This window comes from Typopeltis vanoorti, chromosome 14 (assembly GCF_054136105.1).
Source record: "Typopeltis vanoorti isolate ZY-2024b chromosome 14, IOZ_Tvanoo_1.0, whole genome shotgun sequence".
Lineage (NCBI taxonomy): Eukaryota > Metazoa > Arthropoda > Arachnida > Uropygi > Thelyphonidae > Typopeltis > Typopeltis vanoorti.
The window spans coordinates 70,825,001-70,845,672 of NC_143562.1; the positions used below are offsets into that span (position 1 = coordinate 70,825,001).

At 34.5% G+C, this 20,672-nt stretch overlaps 1 protein-coding gene across 1 annotated transcript in view; it reads left to right on the top strand.

Moving 5' to 3' along the window:
- The window catches only part of LOC150099604 (uncharacterized), a 37,706-nt gene that overhangs the window by 4,444 nt on the left and 12,590 nt on the right, over positions 1-20,672 (top strand). The window contains exon 2 of the mRNA XM_090404233.1: positions 17,060-17,115. Within this exon, the coding sequence (XP_090260359.1) occupies positions 17,060-17,115 (56 nt within the window). The remainder of the gene's footprint in view (positions 1-17,059; positions 17,116-20,672) is intronic.

Sequence of the window (20,672 nt, forward strand, 5' to 3'; positions counted from 1 at the left end):
ATGGTTATATATTTGTTATCAACTGGTCGATTCAGTGGATTTCTGAATATCATTAATTTTGTCTTTTCTGAGTTTAGGGGTATGGAGTTTTTCGTGAGCCAGTCTATGATCAGATTTATATCATGTTGCATATTTGTTTGGGCTATGCTTTTTATTATGGATGTATATTATTGCTGTATCATTTGCGTATTGGAATATCTTACTTTTGAGTGGTAGCTGATTAATACCGTGCGTGTAAATGTTGAATAGAGTTGGATTGAGTACAGCTCCCTGTGGTACTCCACAGGTTACTGGTAGCTCTCTGCTTCGGTTTGACCCGATACGTGTGATATGCTTTCTATTTTGAAGGTAGTTTGTAAACCACCTGTGAAGAGGCCCGCTATTCCAACATGCCTCAGCTTTTCTAACAAGGTTTGATGTGTAAGTGTATCGAATGCTTTAGTTAGATCAATAAAGACTACCATGGCAATTTTGTTTTTGTCTAAGGCGGTATTAATTACTTCTGTAACGTCTTCCAAGAGAGATGTTATTCCCTTATTTTTCTGAAAACCATATTGTATTTTGGGGATAATATGAAAGACCTCAGTGTATGCTGTGAGTTTCTTCAGTATGATCCGCTCCATAATTTGATTGATAATTGGTAATGTTGCTATTGGTCTGTAATTGCTGATTAAATTTCTTTTTCCATGTTTCTATATGAGTGTGTTATGGCGGTCTTTAACATATACGTATAATAATAATATAAATAATAATAATAATAATAATAAGCTAAAGCCTTTTTATTCCCATATACAGGGAGTAGGCGAAGCTGCTTTCAGCCCTATCTAAAGTTTGGAGACTGAGTGGGCAGTTCAATCTCCACTGGTACCCAATCAGAGATAGCTGACCCATGGCTATCGCTAATTCAACGCATGCAGACACGAGAGACGGCTCAAAAAGTACCGCCATCTTGTGGTGCCTAACTCCTAACACTCGAATTTAATGTCTGAAATAATGTGGGTTCTACGGTGGATTTTCTTGACTGTACGGGACGAAAAACCCAAATTTTCGGGAGAAAAAAACCAGCTTGCCCGTGCCAGAGATCGACTAACTCGGGAAACGGTCGAAACAAAGCTTATAAATATTTCCTCTAGTCAACGACTAGACTCGAAATCAAATTTTTCTTCGTGCTGCCAAGCGCCGTGGTGTACTACGTACACCACGTACTAGTGTGTACTACGTACTAGGATCACTTGCTATTTCCTAGGAAATGTGTTTTTACATTATGGAATATACCTAAGAATAGCGATCTGAACTTCCCCCACCTTTGCAACGAGTCGTCCGGTATTGTACTACGTACTAGGATCACTTGCATTTGCTAACGCTAGTGTCGCCGATACTTTATAGTTTACTATATTCGGCAAGAAACTCTCTGATTCCAATCTTTGAGTTTCTTATTCGGTTTTAAAACTATATGGTATTTAATATCCCCTTAATTTAAATAATAATAATAATAATAATAATAATAATAATAATAATAATAATAATAATAATAATAATTTTTAATAGTAATAGTAATTTATTGATCGCTGAAATATTTACACATACAATAGACATATTGTGCGACATTGCACCTTATAATTTTACAGAATTCAGGTCTAAGTGCTGCATTTTCTAATTGATTTCAACTAAAAATTTTAATAGTATTTTTTGCCTTTATATTATATATTTACAACACATGTTCTTCTGATGTTAACAATGAAGATTATTCAGAATTTTTTGTATAATAATTTTCTTTGCTTATATAATTTTTGATTATAAGAATAATTTATTACATTATTTTTCATGTTACATAAGAGTATTATATTAATGATATCATATCGTAATAATCAATATCTTCTTTATTGTTGTATATTTACTAACTGTTTTATTACATAATCTGCTTCTTTGGTTATAAGGATTACGTGTGGTTGAGTGAGGCGAGTTAGTCCAACCTACTTAGAAGCTTGGTTTTGTTGGTTGGAAAGCTTGGTTGGCTTTTGTGAAGAGAGGGGGATTTAGGCTTCACTATTTATGTTGTTGCTACTGTTTATGTAATGGGATGTTGTCATTGTATGCTCGTGATTTGTGATGCGTATATTAGTGTCAATGGTATATTAACTTTGTTGGTATATTTTCCAGAGTTCGTGTTTTAATGTTCTATGTGTTTTAAATTTCTTGTTAGGCTGTTGAGTTGCGTGGGTATCTGATGTGATCTCACAAAAGAGCCGTATGAATTGTTGAAGGTTGTAGGGATGTAGTTAGTTGTTGTGGGTCGTGTTACACGATATGTGTCTCTGTTGTTTCGATAGGTGATTTGAAGTAATTCCTTGTTAATATCATGTTTAAGGTTTTTAATTATCAGAATTCTGTGTATCGCCATGTGCTTGTCGGATATTGGTTGTTGCGTTTAAGGTGTCCAGATCACTTTTGAGACGATTTTCCTGTGTAATGTTTCTAATTTTGTTAAGTGGCTGTTTGATGTGTTTGCATAGACTATTATTCCGTATCTGAGTAGGGATTGGCAGATACCATGATATAGGCGTTATTTTTTTATGTAAGATGGAATAATGTCTTTAACTTGGAAGTAATTTGCTGCGATGATCCGGAGTTTGGTGTGTAGGTATTCTATATGTGTTACCCATTTAAGGTGGGAATCTACATAGAGAACGTGGTATTTTGCATGTGTTACAGGTTTGATTTCAGAACATTAGCAGGAATTTTTGTTGTTAATGCAGCGGTATGTGTCACAGTGTATCGATAGTGATGCGGGGCGTATGATTCTTGGGTTGTGTATTATCAACATCTGTGTTTTGGTGCCGTTGATTAGAATTGCGTTTTGGTGGAAGTATGTTGTGATTTCATTTAGGGCTTGTTTTACTTTGCAGAGAGCCGTGTTGACGTCTGTGTGGATTCCTAGTTGTGCAATTTTATCTGCGTACTGACATATTTGACTTCTTATGGATATGTTATGAACATCGTTAATGTATATGTTGAATGGATTGGGTGATAATAAGCGCCTTAAGGAATGCCGTGTTTTATTTGTATACCCCGATTGTGACATGCACCAATTTTTGTTACTTGTGTTCTGTTTGAGAGGTAGTTCTTGATCCATGTATGCAGTGTTCCTCTTATACCTACTGAGTATAGTTTTGTGAGTAGTATGTCACGTTCAAGTGTGTCAAATGCTTTGGTTAGGTACAGCAGTATAAGGATGGTGTATTTGTTTTTGTCAAGAGTTTTGTTTATTGTGTCGGCGATGTCTTCTAATAAAGTAATGGTGCTTTTTGTTTTCTGAAAGCCGTATTGGTTTTGTGAGATGATGTTGTACTTCTGTAAATAGTTCTGTAGTCTGGTGTGTGTTATTTTTACTAGAATTTTTGAGATGACTGGTAAGGTAGCAATTGTTCTGTAGTTCTGTGTATCTTTTGCCGTTTTTGTAAATTGGCGTAATTACTACACTTTTTAGTTGTTTTGAAATAATGCCAGTGCGAAATATTATGTTCAGGTGTTTCAAAAGTATTGGATTTATTTGTTCAAAGTGTGTTATAAGGTCTGTGAGTCTTATTTTGTCTAATCCTCGAGTGGTGTTTGGTTTTAGTTGTAGGAGCGCTTCATTCAGTTCCTGTTTTGTTATGGCTGGAAAATACATCGTGTTTTGTTGAATTTGTGTCGGTAGTTTTTTGTTGATCGTTGGTAGTTTGTCTTTTTTGATTTGTGTGATATTGTTTGTGAAAACATAGTTGAATGAGTCTGCTAGTTCCTCTTGGTTTGTGTCCTGATCGAAGCTTTTTGCAATAAAATCTTGTGCTGAAGTTTTCTTTTTTCGACTTATTAATTCGTTGAGTATAGCCCATGTTTTCTTAATGTTGTCGTTATATTCGGTGAATTTTTGGAAGTAGTAGCGTCTTTTTGTCCTACGAATTTTTTGTTGTTAGTTGATTTCTTGTGTGTTTGTATAAGATTTGTTAATGTGTCTTACTGGGTGACTTTTTGAATTTTTTCTATAGATTTTCTTTTACAGTAATACTGTTTATTATGCCGTCATTTATTCATGGATTATTGTCTGTTTGTCGCCTCGTTTGTGTAGGCTTTGTTGCTTTTTTTGTATATTTCTGTGAACTTTAGTTGAAATTCTCGTATAAAGTTACAGGGTCATTTATTTTAAGTAGGGAATTCCAGTCTGTGTTTTTAAATGGTTATCGACAATGCTCTTTAGTATGATTGAGTTTTGTCGAATTTTGTGGTGACGGGAGGAGGGGGAATAGGTAATGTAATAAAACGAAGTTATGACAGAGTAGTGATCGGCAATTTTGACGTTAATTATTGATGATGTAAATGTATGGATGGGAGCCCGTATGTTTATATGATTAATACATGATTGTGTTAGTGAGTCATTCTTCTCTTGTTGGGGAATTAATGGTTAGGGTTGTACTGACTGAAATTAATCTTGTAGTTACTTTGTATATCAAGATATGTGTTAGTGGTTGAAGAAACGTGGTCAAGGGTATTTATGTTAATGTCTCCTATTAGGATGAGCCTGTGTGTTGTACGCGGTTCGATGCCTCTTATTCATGCTTCTAACTCGTGAATAAAACTGAGTGAATTATTATCTGGGGGGTCTGTATATTGTGTTTATTGTGTATTTGATACTATTGTGGCTATTTGTGATTTCCAAAATTAGTGTTTCGGCATGTTCGAAATGAGTTTTTTTTTCAGTCACTTTGTATTTTTCTTTGATAAATGTTCCGATGCCACCTCCTCTTTTGTTTGGTCTGCATAAGTAGGTTTGGTAATTATTTATGTTGTATGCGTAAGATTCTGTGTCGTTTATTGTAACTTCGGTCAGCATTAGCGCATCTGTGTTTATCATGGTATAATTGACTGTGTTATCAATGTAAGTCATTGCTTTTTTATACCTTAGGTTTGTGTGTACGATAGTGAAGTTGGTGTTGGTGAAAATGTTGTCTGACCATTTCTTCAAAGAACTTGAAGTTTATGTTGTCTGACTGGATATGTTCGCCTATGTTTGAGATATCCATTATATAGTTTTTAAGTGATTTCTAATCTTATTCTTAGGATGTGAAATGTTAGTGCTTTTTATTGGTAGGCTGCGTAAATCGGATTCACTTGTAATTATGTATACTCGAGTGTTTTCATGTTGGGAGTTTCTTATCAGTTATGATCGTTGTTGTCGGCCTTGTTCTCTTGCTTTCTGCAAGAATGGAGTCTCTCAGACTTCTGTTTTTGTAAAACAAGCGTTGATTGGTGGCGGACTCTCTTTGCTTTTGTGTGTGCTTCGGTTAATAGAGGTGATATCTGGGGTTGCCATTTGAATTCCAATTTTGCTGCCGATCAGTTGCATTATGTTGCTTAAGTCTTCTCTATTTTCTTTCGTTATTCCCTCAATTTGAAGTTCATTTTTTCTTTCTTTTTTGCAGCATGTGCTCCGTTTGACACTTGGTTGTGTTTACTTCTTTCGGCAATTCTTCATTTTCGCGCTGGAGTGTTTCTTGCGTTTCTGTCGCTACTGTTAATTTTGTCTTTCTTTCTCTCACGGTTCCTAATTCAGAGGTCTCGTTACTTAACTGTGTAACGTTCATACTCCTCAATTTTTTTGTTGATTTGTTCTGTAATTTTAGGATCAGGAAGCGTTGATGTACGTCGTTACTTTTCTTTGGTGTCTAGTCTTTGTTCTTCATTTTTTCACGGCACTGTTGACATCGCCATTCGGTCCGTTTCACGGCTCTTTTTGCTTTCCACGTGCTTCCTGAGATCCCTGAACAGTGGAAGTGTTGTTTTTTGTTACATCCGGAACAATGCGGCCTGTCCCCTTCATCGCTTAATGGCTTATTGCACTTATTACATCTAATTGTGCTTGACCTTCCTTGTATTGGTGACCTTTAGTCTTTCTTCCCGTTAAAGACTATAGTGCGACTTTTAATATAGCGACATCCTTTGTTCTTTGTTCGAATTTGACTGCAATACACTCCATGAAATTCCAACTCTGCAAACTTGAATATTACTTATCCGATTTTGGTGATTTGAACGTCCCTTTAAATTTTAAAAACAATAGTTAAATAACACTTTAAACCTATAAATCAAGGAGCAGCGATACAGAGTACGTGCATCGGCCTGCCTACACAGCGCCCTCTGTGTACTACAACTACTACTACTACTACTACTACTAACAATAATAATAATAATTATTATTATTATTATAGCGAGAATAAAAATTAGAGCAATTCCTGTTTCTCTCCCTTTCTTCCCCCCCCCCCCCACAACCTATGACAAACCCACTCTCAAAACCATCACTACAACAATACAACAACACAAACAAACAAACACACCACGTCTAAATCCAAAGCTATTTTTAAAAAAAAGTATTAGCAGTTGAAGTCTTCCAATCACGTACCAACAACAAACAGTAAAATCAACACACCCTGCTTGCGACCAGTATTAAAGGAAAAAAATTATTATTATTATTATTATTCATGATGATGATGATGTTTAGCCTATAGTTTCACACACTATTGGGTGAAGAATTCTCCCATTGCGAAAGAATTGAGTCTACTTCGCCAGTGGTGACAGCATTCATCTTGATAGAGTGTATATATATTTGAATGGATGACGTGTGAAGTTGAAAGAGAATTACAAACACCATGCGTTACGTAACATTCGAACCCTCAGCTTCTTGGCTGGAGAGCAGATATTATAATATAAAATAATATTACAATGAAATATATGAAGTTATAATATAATAAGAGGATTATAAGAGCATTAAAATACAGACTGGAATTCTCTACTTAAAATAAATAATCATGTAACTTTATACGATAATTTTCAACTAAAGTTCACAGAAATATACAAAAAAGCAACAAAGCCTACAAAAAGCCTACACAAACGAGGCGACAAACAGACAACAATCCATGGATAAATGACGACATACTAAATAGTATTACTGTAAAAGAAAATCTATGGAAAAAACTCAAAAAGTCACCCAGTAACACACATTTACAAACCTTATAAAAAACACAAGAAATCAACTAACAACAAACATTCGTAGGACAAAAAGACGCTACTACTTCCAAAAATTCACCGAATATAACGACAACATTAAGCCAACATGGGCTACGCTCAACTGATTAGTAACCCGAAAAAAGAAAACTTCAGCACAAGATTTTATTGCAAAAAGCTTCGATCAGGACACAAACCAAGAGGAACTAGCAGACTCATTCAACCATATTCTCGCAAACATTATCACACAACTAAAATAACTACCAACTATTATTATTATTAATGCCAGCCTGGTTCTCCGAGTGATTGGTGGTTATTATTCGCTAACTAAAGAATACAATGAGCTGATTTAGCCGCATTTACAATGTGTCCTTTAAACGTTAACTTATAGCTTAAACTTTAAACTAGTCACTAACATTCCTAAACCTCTGGTTTTGTCAATTCCCTGGAGTGCACTTCAAAAGTTTGTAACTTTTCATCCCTCAAAATCCATAACCTTTCACTTTTCCACATCTCATCCATTCTCCTTTTCCCAAAGTGTCTGTCTATCTAAATCATTCTGTAAAAATTAACAGTATTAACTATTGCTGTACCCTATTTTACATCATTGGCAAACAACTGAATAGTTCCTCTAAGATATTTTCCTATATCATTAATTTACAAATTAAACAGTATCATCCTGTGGTATGCCAACTGGAAACAGCCCTTCTTCTGTCTTCTACTCTTGACAAACCACTATCTTTCCATCAACCATTCTCATAGACATATCACTAACTGGATATTCGGCACCATGCAATTTGTTAATTAGAATTTCATGTGGAATCTTGTCACAAGCTTTTAAAACGTTCACCCGTAATCAATATAAACTCATTACTTTCATCGACCTCTGGTATCACTGCAATACAAAATGGGAGCAAGTCACTACAACTATCGATATGCTGATCTAACGGTAATTTGCTACATCAGTCTTGTAGCTTCTTTATACCCACTTCGGATAAACTCAGAACCTAGATTTAGATTAAACAATGCGGTCCAATGAACTGCCAGAACCCTTTCCCCTTCTCATAAAACTCGAGCTGGCATACTATCTAATCCAATAATGTATTCATATCAAGTTTCTCTAATATGTTTTGCGTCTACATATTTCATAGGTTTCGTTCAGTTTCGATATAAGTCTTTGCCTCTCTCGTTAATGCAGTATATCCAACTTGGCTATATGCTTTTTTAAAGTGTTTACTTAAAATTTATTATTAGGTCTGATTCAGTGACATCGACCTATCATCGGAATTCATTAAAACCACTCTGTTATAAGCATTCTTTCCTTTACTTCAAAATACCATACCGAAAGAATACTTTGGGATTACCTTTGACCTGGACAGCTAGTTTCCTTTCATACTTTTTACACTTTTCTTTTCATACTTTAGCCTTTGTTACTACACTAGTTACCTTTGTGGCCTGAACATTCGAAGAAAAAGTAAAAAGGTTACATTCCTCCTCGAATAGTCTGCACAAATTTTTCGTTTTTCGTAACTCCAGCTTAATGGTGAAAATATTCATCAACATAACTCCCACTTTATTTATTCTCTGACCACTGGTATGCAGTCTGCTATTACTTACCTCAAACACTCCTTTACCACTTTCCATTCACTACCAAAATCCAGCCCTTGAAAATTAACAGTGCAATGATCTAAGTAATCTTCTAAGCTTGTGATATTTACCAGTCCTATAATTCCCTATAGGGGTGCTTAAAGGTCAAAGCTGTATAACTGATAGGAGACCTCCACATAGCCTTTAAAGGAATGCGGAGAACCTACCAGGGCTTCTGACCTAATGTCCAATCCTCACCTTCTCGTGGTGCATCCTGTTGAGTATCTACTTGGATACTGAACGAACGAGGATGGGCTGGCAATTTGGGATTTAGCCGACCAAATTGTATTCTTATTGGTTAAACCGAAATAAAAAATGATGGTACAACATGACAAAATTTCATGCCGGCTGGGGAGTCGCCCGGTTAAACAAGGCCCCCGTTGTTTTCGCCAGGGAACCAGGGCGAACAGCGAAAAGTCAGCTACTGGAACAAATCTGAAAACAAACCCCAACTCAACATCACCAGAGTTAAAGATTGGTACTATCAACGTAAGAAGCCTGACTGGCAAAGAAATGGAGCTAGCTGAGGAATTAGATAAGTACCAGATCGACATAATAGGGGTGACTGAAACAAAAAAGACCAAAACTGGTGAGATCCTTCTGAGCAATAAATACAAAATGTTATATTCAGGAAATGACAATTAAGGAAAAGAAGGAGTAGCCATAATATTCAACACAAAATACGAGGCTAATCTTCTTGAATGGCAGTCAGTCTCAAGTAGAGTGATGTGGGCAAATATGAGAATGGGGAACTGTACAACGAGACTTATTTGTGCCTATGGTCCCACAGAAGGTTCTACTAAGGTAGAAGTGGAAGAATTTTTTGATTCTTTAGAAAAAGCAACTGACACAATGAAAAAGGAAAAGTTGATCCTTGTTGGGGATCTAAATAGCCGAGTAGGAAATGATTGTGAGACATACAAAAATATTTTGGGAAAATTTGGAGAAAAGAGCAAAGCTAATAATAATGGCAAATATCTGTTGGATTTCTGCTCATGACATGGACTGGTTATTACTAACACCATGTTCCAACATAAAAATGTGCACAAATTCACATGGAGAGAAGAGGCTAGGAATAAGAAAAGTCTCATTGACTATGTTATTGTTGATAGTGATGTTTTCTCCCAGGACACCAGAGTGTACAGAGGATTTGAAATTGAAAGTGATCACTATCTAGTCTTGAGCAGGATAAAATTGAATTTCATATTGAAAAGAATAACATGTAAGAAAGTTTTAAAGCGAATAAAAGTTGAGCAGCTCACAGATGTGAATTGTTGACTAAAATACACAAAGATTATTGAAAAAAAATGAAAGAGTTTGAGAACAGGAATCAAACCTTTGAGATTTAGTGGCAAACTCTAAAGAAAACATTGATTGATTCTGCCAGAGAGGCATGTGGTGAAACACACCCTGGTGGACACAGGAAGTTAAAGAGGCAGTGAAGGAAAAGAAGAAAGCATACCAAAAGTTCCTGGCAAATAAGTTAGCTTGTGCTCTTAGAGAATTTCGAGACAAATGCAAGAATGCTAAACACCGTGTAAAACCAGCTAAACAAAAGTCATGGGAGGACTTTGGCAAGAACATAGAAAATAAATATCAAGAAGATGGCAAAATATTCTGGAGGTTGTTGAAGAAGCTTAGGAATGGAGGAAAGAGTGCTGTAAAAGGAGTTAGAGATGACAAAGGTGATATGAAAACGGGAGAAAAAGATATCCTTGAAGTATGGAGTAATTACTTTGAAAAACTTCTAAATGAAACAAGCAGTGTTGACAGCACAGTAATAAAAACACTGCCCAGGCATGCAGTCAGGAATACATATCCATACTTGAAGTAGAAAAAGCCATCAAAGGCTTGAAATGTGGAAAGGCAGCAGGAGTAGATGATATTCGTCCAGAAATGCTGAAGTATGGTGGTATAAGAATCTTACAGTGGCTGCACTGCATAGTTCAGAAAGCCTGGACAAAGGGACGAATTCCCGATGATTGGAGTAGAGCTCTCATGGTACCCATATATAAAAAGGGAAATAAAACTGAATCTGAGAATTACAGAGGTATTTCCCTACTGAGTGTTCCTGGTAAGATCTATGCAAGTATACTTGAGAAATGGTTGAGAAGAATTGTGGAAGAAAAGCTTGGTGAAGAACAAGCTGGATTCAGGCCAAATAGAGGCTGTCAGGATCAGATCTTCACTTTACGACAAACAGTCGAGAAAGCATGGGAATATAACAAAGATCTGTATTTAAGTTTTGTCGATTTGGAAAAGGCATATGACAAGGTGCCAAGAGAGAAGCTATTCAATACGCTGCAGTTATATGGTGTCAATGGGGCATTATATCAAGCAGTACTTAGTATTTATTTGAGTTGTAAGTCAGGAGTTAGAATTGAAGGAAGTATAGGAAGATGGTTTAATTTTAAATCTGGTGTGAGACAAGGATGTACATTATACCCTCTGTTATTCATTATCTACATGGATCACATTATGAAGGAAAGTGGTATTAAACATGATATCAAAATTGAAGATGTTAATGTCAGCTCTCTGCTTTATGCGGATGATGTTATACTTTTAAATAAATCTGCTACAAGTCTGCAAGATTCTCTGACTAAATTGAATAGCTGTTGTAAAAGATATGGTATGAAGGTCAGCAATAAAAAGACAAAGACAATGAAAATAGGCAGAATCATTGAAAATGTCAACTGTGTTATGAATGGAGAACCTGTGGAACAAGTAAAACATTTCAGCTACTTAGGCACGATTTTTACTGAAGATGGTAAATTAAATATTGAAATAGACAACATAATCAGCAAAGCTGGTATGGTGGGAAGTCAATTGAATACATTCATATGGAATAAGAGAGAAATTAGTCGGAACACTAAATTAGCTGTATACCACACAGTGTTCAAACCAGTTTTAACTTATGGATCTGAGAGCTGGGTCAGAAGTAAAACACTTGACCAAAGACTAGAGACCGCAGATATGAGAGTCCTGAGAAAGATTATAGGCGTGAACAGATGGCATCAATGGCAATATCATATTAAAAACGAGGATATTAGGAAAGAACTTGACATTGTCAGCATCCAGGAATGCATTAGCATAACTAATCTCAGATGGTATGGTCACTTAAACAGAATGAGTGAGGAAAGATTAGCAAAACAAGTGTTCTCTGCCAGGTTGGCAGGAAGACATCCCAGAAGAAGACCAAGATATAGGAGAATTGATACGGTACAAAGTGCCATAGGCGATATAAATATAAGATCTGATAATGGTGGAGTCTTGACAAGTAACAGACTGATTTGGAGGAAAATTTTAGATAGGAAGTTAGTAATGATGTAGTTTTTTTCATATAGTACTATCATATCCTGTACAGCCCTTGGGGGTACATGGTAGGAATTTGATGATGATGATAATTCCCTATAATTCTATACACCCTCTTAACTGATATTGCACAGATGAGATCTAGCTACCTCCCATGATCAGACCATATAATTACTCTCGCCATTTAGTAGCCAAGTGATGATATTGGTTATAGACAAATTTTCTGATGCAGTTACTATAGCTAGCATTTTCAAACCCCTACTATTTTCAATCACACGTGTGTCAGTTAATTATTCCTTTGTATCTGCAAAAATTCTAGTTCCTTCCTTCCATTTGACCTGTGTTCACATAGTCGAAATTCTTCATAATAATTATCCGCCCACGAGTCAATGAGCTTACTTGCAGATGCATAATATCCCTATCATGCTTTTATGCTCAGGTCTATAGAGGAATACAACAATATATTGTGTTCATCATTATCGCACACCAGGTGGACTTAACTGTGCAATGATCTCTGATCTGCAGTTAATCTTTTATTCTCTTTTTTTTTGGCATTTCTTCAGCTATTATCAATAATATTCCGCCAACCATTATTTTCTCTCTATACTCTCTTAACACAATAAACTCTTGACATTCTATCCCAGTGGCTATGAAAATTATATTATATGCAAATATATTGTCTTTACGTGAGTGTTTGTGTGTCTGCGTGCGCACATGTGCATGTGTTTCTATTTCTCCGAGAAATAGAAACTAGGTTTCTATTTCTCGGAGGTAATTGTGTAGGCTTGTGTCAAGAGATCTATATTTTCTGTTAATAATGTATTTTACTTTTGTTTTTTGTTAACAGTGATTTCAAATACATTTTTATTTTGGCACTAAATTCTTTAGCACCTTTAAATTCTTTGGCACCTTAATGACGGCCATCTTGGTATTCCCCCAGACCTTTATTTTTTCTTATACTCCAGTTGTAGGGTTAAAACTGTCAGTATTATATGCATGATATTGGTATTTAGAGAAATCTTCATCAGAATCATTATGTCTGCAAGTTATTGAGCAACGATATGAAGGTGAACCATTGCAAGATGGTTAAATCGAAAGGATTGAAATTACATACACTAGACTTAGATAAACTCTTTTTATAAATATCTGAGAATCTGAAGTCCACTGTATTTGTATATTTTTTCTGTATTACTTGCTGTGAATAGTAGTGGGTCCAATATTAGATTATATGTAATGTTTTCAATAAGCATCGTTATTGTTGGCTTAGGTTTTTCGTTCTGTAGATCTATGACCTGAATTGTTTTGGATTTTTACTCGTGCGATTATTTAAGCGATAATTATTTATTAGTTTGTAATCGTCAGCTGACTGAAATGATATTTGTTCACGTTATGGGAATTCCACCAGTAAGTCAGGAAATGTCTTCTGCCATCTCACTTGGGATGTACTATATTGATAATTTTTTTCTTAGTTTTTGTGTAGTATATATTTGTATATAATGTATATGTGTTTTTAGAATATTCACTTTATTTCTTTGACACCTTAATCATGGCGAACCTGGTATCCTCCTGCCAAACATCTTTTTTTTTTTCGTATACCTTAGGTGTGTGTGTGTGTGTGTGTGTGTGTGTGTGTGTGTGTGTGTGTGTGTGTGTGTGTGTGTGTGTGTGTGTGTGTGTGTGTGTGTGTGTGTGTGTGTGTGTGTGTGTGTGTGTGTGTGTGTGTGTGTGTGTGTGTGTGTGTGTGTGTGTGTGTGTGTGTAATTGTTTTCAGGAGCATGATTTGTTGCTTTCTAAAAAACTTATATTTCTACTAGAAGATAGGTTTAATATGAAGCATAAAAAACTTATTGTATAATACTTACCATATAGAAATATTTTAACATTCTTTGCCTAAAAGTTTCCTAGCAAACTATTTAGCTTTTTCAAGGCATTGACGGAAAAGTATAAAAAACACTAGTAAATGCAAATTGAAAGGAACATTAAAAACGTTGTGAACACTCTAGTAGCTAAGTTTGCACGTTCGCGTTACACAGACTGAGTGGACTTATTGTCCTTAATCATTATCACGCATGCGTGTTTGTTGTAAACGCATAATGTGATTACTAGCTAGCTGTAGTTCAGATGGATTTAGAGAGAGGATGAAGTTTTTCCATGAACTGTTATGAATAGGAACCTAGTTTCTGTTGAAGTTTCCGCCAGTTTTTAACACTACTGCGGCTTCCTTGAATAAACGATGTCTATAATCGTCGTCTAAATAGGGCATGGAGCTATTTTGCCACTCTATCGTGTGGTTAGACGTAGAGAAATGATGTGCTAAGCCGGAGGAAATATTTCTATTGTGGTTTACATCACCAACGTGCTCTCTCTCTCTGTGAGATCTCCAAACTCCATGAAATTTGTCCGATGTAGGCGAGACCACAGGAGCAAGGAATGTAATATACTCTTGGATATTTGTAGAATGGCACCTTGTCTTTTGGTGATGCTATAAATGTTTGGTGCTGGCGGTTGGTTTGAAGATCACTCTGATGTTGTGGGCTGTTAGTATTCTGACTATTTGATAAGAAACTGACTTGATGAAGGGAATCACTATAGTAGAAATGTGCTGGGAGTTTGGTTCTTCTTGTCTGGGGTTGTAACCGTATAGATATTTTTTGGTGATGTTCGTAGGGTATCTATTTTGTGATAATCTTTTGGCTATTAGTGAGATTTCAGTCTGTGTATCCTCCTCTTCTGATATAAACTACTGCAAATGATTCAAAAGTACTATAATCCGAGTCAAAGCTAAACAACCTATTCTCAACATGTCTCCTTATGATAGAAAGGCAATCTTTCACTTAAAGAAAAACAAAGATGTCATCATTACCAAGGCTGGAAATTGAACAGTCATCCTTAACTCTAAAGAATATTATTATGATAAGTTAAACGTATTACTATCAGACAATTCTACCTATAAGATCCTAGACAAAGATCCCACCATAAAAAATCACAATGAAAACAAACCAACTATTCCGTAATTGCAACATTTGGCCAGAACAGGTTAAGAGAAGAATACAATCCTCGCATCCCATTACTCCCAGACTATATATGATAACTAAAATAAATAAAAAGGATATACCTCTCCTTCCAATCGTTGATGGGAGATCATACTGAACGTACCTTTTGGCTAAGCATCTTGTAAACTTATTAAATAACAAAATAAGATTAGCAGAATCCTGTTTCAAGAATAGTCAGCATTTTGTAAATAAACTCCAAGCCATTAAGACTAAACTAACAGGCATTCTAGCCAGTCTGGATATTGTGTCCCTCTTCACCAATGTACCAGTAGAAGAGGTAATAAACACCATTCAACACCTCTTTCTTAGACATCACACAGATGTTTAAACACTGCCTTCAGTCTAATTTTTCAAGGTTAATAACACCATATACCAAGAATTAGAAAGCCTAGCAATGGGAAGTCTGCTTTCACCATCTTGTGCAGACCGTTTCATTGAAAAACTTGAAAAAGAAATTCTCTCAACAATCTCCCCTCGACCATCTATATGATGGAGATATGTTGACGATATTTTCATTATATGGCAAGATAGCTTACAAAACCTAAACTCGTTTGTGAATAAAATCAACTCCATGCATAACAAGATAAAATTCACCTCTGGAAGTTGAAAACCATAACCATCTGCATTTTTTAGACATCTTGATAAAAAGACAATCAAATAGTGTCAATTTATCTATTTACATAAACCCGACAGACAGTGGATGATACCTTCATTATACTTCTAACCATCACAAGACACACAAACTAAGCAGTATCCATATGTTGAAAAATAGAGCACGTAAGTTTATATCAGAATAGAAGGATACACAGACTGAAATCTCACTAATAGCCAAAACATTATCACAAAATGGATACCCTCCGAACATCATCAAAACATATCTATACGGCGATAACCCCAGACATGAAGAACCAAACTCCCAGCACATTTCTACTGTAGTGTTCCTTTTATCAAGTTAATTTCTTATCAAATAGCCAGAGTAATAAAAGCCCACAACATCAGAGTGATCTTCAAACCAACCGCCAGCATCAAACATTTTTAGGATCACCAAAAGACAAGGTGCCATTCTACAAATATCCAGGAGTATATTACATTTTTTGCTCCTGTGGTCTCGTCTACATCGGACAAACTTCACGGAGTTTGGAGATCAGACAGAGAGAGAGCTCGCTGCTGATGTAAACCACAACAGGTAAACCACAACATGATGTAAACCACAACAAAAGTATTTCTGCCGGCTTAGCACATTATTTCTGTACGTCTAACCACACGATAGGGTGGTAAAATAGCTCCATGCCATATTTAGACGACGATTATAGACAACGTGTATTCAAGGAAGTCGCAGTAGTGTTAAAAACGTGCGTAAACCTCAACAGAAACCAGGGTACTATTCTTAACAGTTCATGGAAAAACTTCATCCTCTCTCTAAATCCATCAACTACAGCTAGCTAGTAATCGAATTTATGCGTTTACAACAAACATGAATGCGTGATAATGATTAAGAACAATAAGTCCACTCAGTCTATGAGTGTTTACAACGTTTTTATGTTCCTTTCAATTTGCATTTACTAGTATTTTTTATACTTTTCCGTCAACGCCTTGAAAAAGCTAAACAGTTTACTAGCGAAACTGGTAAGCAAAGAATGTTAAAATATTTGTATATGGTCAGTATTAAACAATAAGGTTTTTATTCTTAACTTTCAAACGACCAAATATGTTTAATTTGAACAGTTTAATAGGTTTAATATATTAATTGTTGAAATTCCCATAAACGTTATATATATACGCTTTCTCTCTCAGTTACTTATTCATATGAAGCATTTCATTTCGCTGCACCATGCGTGTAAGACGTTATAAGCTCTGTCAAACTTTATCAAATAATTTTAACTATTTCTTAAAATATTAGTTTCCTTTATCAAAATAAGTATTTAAACATTTTTTCCTACAGGACTTATTGACGACAAATTTTTAATAAGCATAAATGATTGTCAATAATAAAATTCCTCATTTTGCTTTAGACAACACAGATCTGAAGACACGATTTGCTGGATGTTTTAATTCACTGACGGGAAAAGTGAGTATCAAAATAATTTTTATGCAGCATTTTAATAAGACTTTCGGATTTCGTTTCCATATTAAAAGCAGTTATATCAGTGCTCTACTTTCTAATATATTCTGATTTTCCATTTTTAGTGCGTGATAATATCTTTCTGCTATTTATATCGTTTACATATATAATTTTTTTTATAATAATAATAATAATTTTTTTCATTAAAATTTATGATTTTAATGAAAAATGTGTAATTCATATGTAATTTACATGTATAAATTACATATGATGCACGCATTGCGTACATACATACATTTGATTACATATCACACATACATTACGTGCGTTTGCCATATGATCCGTACATTACTTTACATTACATGCATTTGATTACATGTGATACATACATTGATTACATTTGAAAAATCAATCCTTTTCTTATTTTTGAAATTATGATTAAATATTCTGATTACATATTTACAACACATAATATTACTTTTTTTTTGTAACAGTGCAGTTCGTACAGATTTTTCTTTCTTTCTCTTTTTCCGTATAATGTATTAATTTCTTTCTTTGGGAGGTATTTCTGATTTCTTCCTCGAAGCTTTGAAGAGATCATCTGAGGAAGATAATAGATGGAGGTGCTATCGCGGTTATGTTTCTATACTGGTCGCAAGCCAGGTGTTGATTTTGCTTTTTGTTGATACGTGCTTGGAAGACTTCAACTGCTTATTACACAGTTTAACATTTTTTTTTGCAAGTAGGGTTGGATCTGGACATGGTGTGTTTATTGTTTGTATCCTTATAGTGGTGTTTCTTGAGGGAGGGTAGTCATAAGTTTTTTTTTTTGTGTGTGTGTGTGTGTGTGTGTGTGTGTGTGTGTGTGTGTGTGTGTGTGTGAGAGAGAGAGAGAGAGAGAGAGAGAGAAACGGGAATTTCTATAATTATTATTATTCCGAGAAATCATTCTCGGAATAATAATAATATATATATATTTTTTTTTTTTTATTAATCTCTCAAGTATTTACATATATATAATGAATGCTCTTCTTGAGTAACATTCAGTATATTATTTTACAAGGTTCAGCACTAAGTGCTACATATAATGAAATTTCAATAATAATAATGATGAAAATATAGTTTTTTTTTGCTATCTTTTAAAATAACAATCACAGTAATAATTTACAATTATGTAGTTCAGAGTTACACAAGTTATATAATACTGCACGAAGTTTACAATTTTTTTTCTTCAAAGTTTGAGAAAGTGTGATTATACAAGAGTATTTACAAATATACAACTAAAATATTATATTTCCTATTTCTCACAAACATACAATGTGAACTCATTATTTACACATTTTTTTAATAAGAAGAATAATTTCTTAGATTATTTTTTTTCATATTATATAGTAATGTTATTTTAATGTCATTATCACATAATAATCAGTATCTTCAGTATCTTCTTTATTGTTATGTAATTTACTGACTATTTTGTTACATTTCTGAATTTGATTATAAGGATTACGTGTAGATGACTGAGGGAAGTTAATCTCACCTACTTCGAAGCTTGGGTTAGCTTTTATGAAGGGAGTGGGATTTAGCCTTCACTATTTATGTTGTTGTTATTGTTTATGCATGGGCTGTAGGCATTGGATGCTGGTGATTTGTGATGTGTATATAAGTGTTAATGGTATATTAACTTTGTTGGTATATTTTCCAGAGTTCATTTTTAATGTACTGTAGTTATCTATGTGTTTTAAATTTCTCAGTAGATTGTTGAGTTGCGTGGGTATCTGATGTGATCTCACCAAAGAACCGTATGAGTTGTTGAAGGGTGTAGTGATGTAAAGAGTTGTTGTAGGTCGTGTTATACGATATGTGTTTCGATAGGTGATGTTGAAGTAATTCCTTGTTAATTACATAGACCGTTATACCGTATCTGAGTAGGGATTCGCAGATACCGTGATATAGGAGATTTTTTATATTGGACTGAATAATGTCTTTAACTTGGAAGAGTTTTGCTGCGTTGATCCGGAGTTTGGTATGTAGGTATTCTATATGTTTTGTCCATTTAAGGTGGCAATCTATATAGAAAACAAGGTATTTTGCATGTGTTGCAGGTTTTATTTCCGGACATGGTATGTTATGATATTATGTTAGGTATTTTTGTTGTTAATGCAGCGGTATATGTGATAGTGTATCGATAGTAGTGTGGGGCGCATGATTCTTTAGTTATTACTAACATCTTTGATTTGGTGCCGTTGATTAGAATTGCGATTTGCTGGAAGTATGTTATGATTTCATTTAGGTCTTGTTGTGCTTTGTAGAGAGCCGTGTTGATGTCTGTGTGGATTGCTAGTAGTGCGTTGTTATCTGCATTCTGAAATATTTTACTTCTTATGGCCATGTTATTAACATCATTAATGTATATGTTAAATAGTGTGGGTGATAATATGGAACCTTGAGGAACACCGTCCTTTATTTGTATACCTCGGCTGTGACATGAACCTATTTTGTTTTATAATATACATCAATATGTATAATGATCATAATATATTTTTTAAAACATTTTATTCTGTTTTGCATACATATAACAATTACATTATAAAATTATAGAAATAACATATTTAAAAATTCTAAAAATTACATATATGTAAATTTTTTAACAATAACATTAACATTTTAGTTATCATCTTACAGCGCATTTACATAAATACATATATTTACATATATTTACAAATTACATATACGTTTTTTAGAGTGAATTTCATACAATTTTTTCTGTTTTTTGTATTCTAAAATGCGTAATTTATAGTTTGCAATTGGATAAGGTTACATTTTTAACGGCATTTATAGTATAGCAGTAAGTTATATGTATTTTATAATTTTTGCTTTTTAATGTTTCCAACCGCTGTAACTACAGCACTTCAATGTAATAAATAATTCTTTTTTTTTCTTTCTGTTGATCTCAATTGAGATATAATGTCTCAACTTGCATCCTCGAAGATTTTTAATGAGCTTATCTGTATATATGTATTTTTTTTTTATTTTTTCTATTGATTTGATTTCTGTGTTGGAAGTTGGCTGATGTTTGGGAGGTCAAATGAATAAACTCAAAGATCTGATCAAAGTGAAATTGCCGGTATGTTCTCGTGCTATTGCATCTGTCTTGGTGGTTCACATTCATTTTTATTGTGGTCTTCTTTTTGAACTAATTAGGAGCCTTTTTTTTTTCACTGTGGCAGCCTTTCTGTCATCTGAGTTTTTAATTTGTATCGATTTTGAAGTTTGTGACTTACACAAGAATATCTTGGCATTTCTGATCCACAAAAATTGGTAATTTTTTCTGTTTTTGCATTGTCTTGCTTGGTACAACAGATTCTGGTTGAATGGCAACTGATTTTTTTTCTGTATGCTGGCTTTTATGAAATTGTCTCTTGAGGAACATGCTTGTAAGACAAACTATTACTGGTGCAGGTCGTGGCAAAGCTTGTTTTTTGCTCTTCCTAGGAATCCGATTTATGGCCTGAATGTCATTAAGCTGCAGGGGATGTCAATTGCATGACCTAATTTTAAAACTA